The sequence below is a fragment of the Hippoglossus hippoglossus genome, chromosome 17 (genome assembly GCF_009819705.1).
Source record: "Hippoglossus hippoglossus isolate fHipHip1 chromosome 17, fHipHip1.pri, whole genome shotgun sequence".
NCBI classification, from domain to species: Eukaryota; Metazoa; Chordata; class Actinopteri; order Pleuronectiformes; family Pleuronectidae; genus Hippoglossus; species Hippoglossus hippoglossus.
The window spans coordinates 19,234,819-19,239,946 of NC_047167.1; the positions used below are offsets into that span (position 1 = coordinate 19,234,819).

Genomic DNA, 5,128 nt, shown 5'->3' on the forward strand with positions numbered 1-5,128 from the left:
ATTTATTGACTGTGCTAAATTCCTGGTTTAGCAGCTGAGCAACGGAGCATTTGATGTTATTATGAAGTGAGATAGTTCTGATTTCATTGTTCTCAGTCTGGACAGATCGGAGCGGGCCTGTGCATTTCTTCATCGATGCAGTAAGATGTCGATGTGTTGTGCTTTGCTGCTTTTACACAGCGTACATTCTGCCCCTGACTCCACAACATTAAAGGGGTCTTCTCTCCATCATGTTGCTCTAATGAAGCCATTTGTATTAGCAACAAATGTGTCCGTCCTCTTGCTCGTCTCCTTTATCAACTCCACTCACAAGCTGGTGTTCAGGGTGTGTGTGTGTTGTGTCTGTGCGTTTTGTGTGGCCACGCATCATTAAAAATGCATAGCATCTCTCAGAACGGTGTCCCGACAAGCCACTCATGCTCATTGGATATCAGTCATTAAAATTTAGTGGAGAGGGCAGAACGCGGCCCGGGTGGGTGTCAGGTTCCTCGTTCGGGCTTTGAATGAATTTTTTAAAGTGCCGTTACCTCTGCAGGCACCGCTGCTGATGTCTCAGGGCTGCCTGTTCCGCTCTGACACTGCCGTTGTCTGTCGTTGTGTTGGTATCGTAGCTGAGGCGTGACAAAAGCAGAATCAACAATAACAACAACATGAGTCTCGGGGTGGCTTTACTCATTCATTTGCTGCTGGTTGTGGAGCGGGCGGATTCTATAAAAGGTGAGTTTTTATTTGTTATCTTGATGGAGCAAAGCTTAAACTTGAAGGGAGTGCTTTGTCCTGCAGGCAGAGTTGGACCTCAGTTCATCAGATTTCCGCTTGTATTACATGTACAGAGATTCTATAGGTTGCAGGAAAACTGAAACAGATACTGTAAGTGCAATAACCTTGGTTTTATATCTCCACTCTCTCTGCTGAAACCCTTTTTTTAATTATAAGGTGTCAAATGTGGAGGGATCCTGGCGGCTCCATCCGGCAACATCTCCAGCCCAAACTTCCCGGGCCCGTACCCCTACAACACTGACTGCTCCTGGCTGATAGTGGTGGCCGAGGGCTCCTCCGTGCTCCTCACCTTTCACTACTTCGAGCTGGAGTACCACGCCAACTGCGCTTACGACTACATCAGGATCTACAACGGCATATCGGAGGACGAGGGGAACCTTCTGGGGACATTTTGTGGTGACATCTCCCCACCTCAGTTCACCTCTTCTTGGAATGTCATGTCCATCATCTTCCATTCGGACCGGCACGTGGCCCACAGGGGCTTCAGCGTCGGCTACAGAAAGGGTAACTTGTCAGAGCGTTTGATGCAATATGACATTGAGCTAACTGACTTGATCCGACTTTTTCCGGCCTAGAAGGAATAGCATAACTCAAGGCTTGACCTTAAACCTCAATAGAGGTCTCAACAAAACATTATATAGAAACCAGAGGGCCACATTTAAAGCTCGTTGTAATATAAAGTCACACAATATCATCATGCTCCCAATGCAAATGCTAGCATGATGATGGTTAGCTGCATGGTTTACCATTTCCATCTAGGTTTATTGTGCTAGCATGTAAAATAGCATTAGCTGATGGCATTTGGTCATAGGCAAAACATTAATTATGACCTAATGACAGCACTAATGAAAGGTCGGAGGATATAAGTTATTGCAGCCGATCACTCAAGTCCAGGCACAGAGCAGGTAAAACAAAAAGATTTAATAAACAACACTAGAACGTGCTGTACAAAATTGTGCAAGTCAGAGAAGCCAATCAATAATACAATGAAATAATAATAAAGCCGGGCGATGTGGTGCAAGGAGTCCAGAGTTGTGTCCAGATGAAGGTTGTTTGCAGAGGGAGAGCAGGGGATGTGTGGCTGTGGAGCTGGCTGAGTGCGGAGGATTACTGAGGGTCAGACAGAGAACAGAGGTCAGGGCTCAGGCAGACTGGCATACAAACATTAGGCTGGGAACAAGCTGAGTCGGCCGAAAGTATGAATACCACAAGGTAAGTCGACGCTGTGGCAGAGAAGAGGTGAACAAACCGGTCCTTGTAAACAAAAGCAGGTGAGCCGGATGATAGGATGATGAGTTGGTGGGGGGAGAGGAACCGGAGACCACGCCCAACCAGCAGGATACTGCCAACGAGGACAAACAGAGCAGGGACAGGGCAAAGTATCCACAGAGAAAAAAGTGTCCAAATTCCCATCAAGTCATTAGAACATCCTCCAGGGACCATGAATACATATGTACTAAATATCATGGTTGTTAGAATAGACACTCGGAACCACAACTAACAATCTCATGGTGGCATTATGGTTCATCCCCTGGGGACAATCTCTGTTGCTAAACCATATAAATAGATACAGCAAACTAAGTGTTCTACCAATGTTACATGTAAATACTTATTGTTGTCCGTCCTGCCTCATAAACCAAATTCTTTCACTTTACCAGTAGAGTCCTCTCTGGAGGTTCTTGTAGGTATGAACATCATGTGAACTGTTCCTGTGTGTGAGTTTGTCTTCTATTGTCTCCAGATATGTGTGGTGGAGTCCTCACTGGCCTATCAGGTGTAATCGCCAGTCCAGGCTACCCTGAGGAGTACAGCAACAACGCCGACTGCTCTTGGACCATCCACGTGTCCAACGCCAGTGTGGTCACCTTCGTCTTCTTGGACTTTCAGCTGGAAAACAACGAGGGATGTAATTTTGACTTTGTCGCCCTATTTGATGGCCCGACGGTCACCCATCGGCACCTGGGCAAATTCTGCGGGGCAGATGAACCTCCCAACATAGTCACCACCTCCAACCAGCTTCTGGTGGTCTTCAAGTCTGACTTCAACATAGGGGGGCGAGGGTTCAAGGCGTACTATTACTCAGGTACCACGGTTTAATTAGGTTTAATCAACTCTTCACACCAATGTACCGCCTTTTTTTATGTAACTGCAAGACTTGGCAATTAAAAGAGGACTTGGGTCAGTTCCCAACAATGTGAGGAACTTTGCCAGACTTTGAAGTTTAAACAAAGCACCATTTATTGACAAAGGCCTGATTCATTCACCCTTTCAGATGAGAACATTAAGAATTAAAGCCAAGCGAGAAGAAGCTATAGATCTGTAGAACAGCAAAGACTTTTCTGGGGGAATTTAATTGGACTAAAGCAAAAGGGAGCTTAAACACTTCTGTTGCCAGAGTCTGCTCAGTGGTGATCGTATCCAGGTCCCACTGATACACACACTCAACCAATGGAGAATCTGTCTCAGCTATTATAACCTGTTTTTATAGCAACAAATAACTTAATAAACTAACAGGGAGAAATGAGCACATGGATATACATCAATCTGATCAGAACTACCTAAACTGACAGAAACCATCTGTGAGAACCATGTTTTTCATGTATATTTTGACTTTTTAGCTTTGCCCATATTCCATCTGTTAACATGGAGGAGACAGGGTTTGTGACCAGTGCTGCAGCCAGCCACCAGGAGGCGATTAAGATGCTTAGGCTTCACTTTTGGGGAGCAGTCATATCGTTTTCATTCTGTGGTGTGGTCCTGAGGCATCTGACTAAAAAGTATATATGTTTAGTGTAATCTGAAGCATTCAAGAGTGTTAACATGTTAACAAGGGACATTCAGCCACTTCCCTTGATCTCGGCCGGGCACAGTGACCAGGATGAGCTGTTTCCTATATGTCCAGTCTCTGTGCTAAGATAAACTAATAGGATGTAGGCTGTCGCTTCACATTTATTACACCTGAAAGTTGTATCGATCTTCTCATCTACCTCTTGGCAAGAACAGAACTGAACTGAGCACAGTGTAGCAGACTATTAAAATAAAAAGAGTTGGCTAACTTGTCTGATCTACTGTCCATTTCCCAGGCGAATGCCAGCAATTCCTGTCAGCTGTTAGCGGCAACTTCAGCAGCCCACATTTCCCTAGCATCTACCCGAACAACATTAACTGCCACTGGAGCATCACTCTGGCGGCTGGATATCGCATCAAACTCTTCTTCCCCGTGATGGACCTGGAGGACCGCAACAGTCTGTCAGGCGAGTGTGACTATGACTATGTTGCTGTTCATGACGGGGACAGTCAGACGGACGCACTGCTGGGACACTGGTGTGGCAGAGAGCATCCTCCCTCTCTCCTCTCGAAGGGTAACAAGCTGCTGGTGGTGCTCAGCACAGACAGAAATGAAGCTCACAGGGGGTTCACGGCATCTTATCTTGGAGGTAATACTGGATTAAAGGGATAGTTCACCCAGAAATTAAAATGCATTCGTTATCTAGTCATCACTGTGTCGATGGAGGGGTGTGAGTCCCCCAGGGGTAAACAGCATTGCAGCCAAATCCAATACAATTGAAGTAAATGAGAACCACTTCTTCAAACAGAAATAAACAGAAAAAAACATAAAATGTCTCCATACTGCTCCTGTGGTGTCATCCTAGTGTCCGGAAGCCCCAACATTCAAATTCGACTCGAAGTGGCGTCATTTACATCATGTTTTTAGCCTAAATATCCGCTGTTATCCACGTTCACGCACAAACACTTCACCCACTCCTCCATCGGCTTAGTCGTGAGTAGATGATGACTGAAGTTTCATTCTTGGGTGAACTATCCCTTTAAGCACGATATCAAATTTTCTTCCCGACTGTTAGAATGTTTACCGTCCAAATATCAGCTTTATATCCTCCTTGATTATTGTCTGAAATGCTAAATGATCATCTCTACAAAATACTCTTTCCCATGTCGTTCTCACATACAGCGTGTTGATCTTTAAAAAAGTCAACTGTCTTTTTTCCCCCCTACAATCCAAGTGGTACCTGTAAACGTTAGCTGTACAAGATCAGAATTCACCATTTTGATACCCCAGCAGTCCTTACCTCAGCTGGACCGTGAGAGCATCTACCTGGGAAACCCGACCTGTGCAGCCCAGTTAACGGCCACCTCCTATAAGATACTCGCTCAGTTTGTCAACTGTGGTACGGCCGGCCAGGTGACGAGCCACAATCTCGCCATTATAAGCAATGATTCACCCTACAGCAGGTTAAGACAATGGCAATGTCCTGTTTAAACTGTAACTCCTGATCCCGTGCAGAAACACCGGAACATCACCGTGCTGGTGAACAAGCTCTACATCGAT

The 5,128-nt window shown here is 45.6% G+C and overlaps 1 protein-coding gene across 1 annotated transcript in view; it reads left to right on the forward strand.

Moving 5' to 3' along the window:
- Window positions 1–354: 354 nt before the first annotated feature.
- The window catches only part of cdcp2 (CUB domain containing protein 2), a 5,285-nt gene continuing 511 nt past the window's right edge, over window positions 355–5,128 (forward strand). Inside the window, exons 1-6 of the mRNA XM_034613809.1 lie at window positions 355–717; window positions 937–1,284; window positions 2,522–2,863; window positions 3,864–4,217; window positions 4,803–4,981; window positions 5,084–5,128. The exon at window positions 5,084–5,128 is cut by the window's right edge and continues 511 nt beyond it. Coding sequence (XP_034469700.1) covers window positions 651–717; window positions 937–1,284; window positions 2,522–2,863; window positions 3,864–4,217; window positions 4,803–4,981; window positions 5,084–5,128 — 1,335 coding nt within the window. The 5' untranslated portion in view covers window positions 355–650. The remainder of the gene's footprint in view (window positions 718–936; window positions 1,285–2,521; window positions 2,864–3,863; window positions 4,218–4,802; window positions 4,982–5,083) is intronic.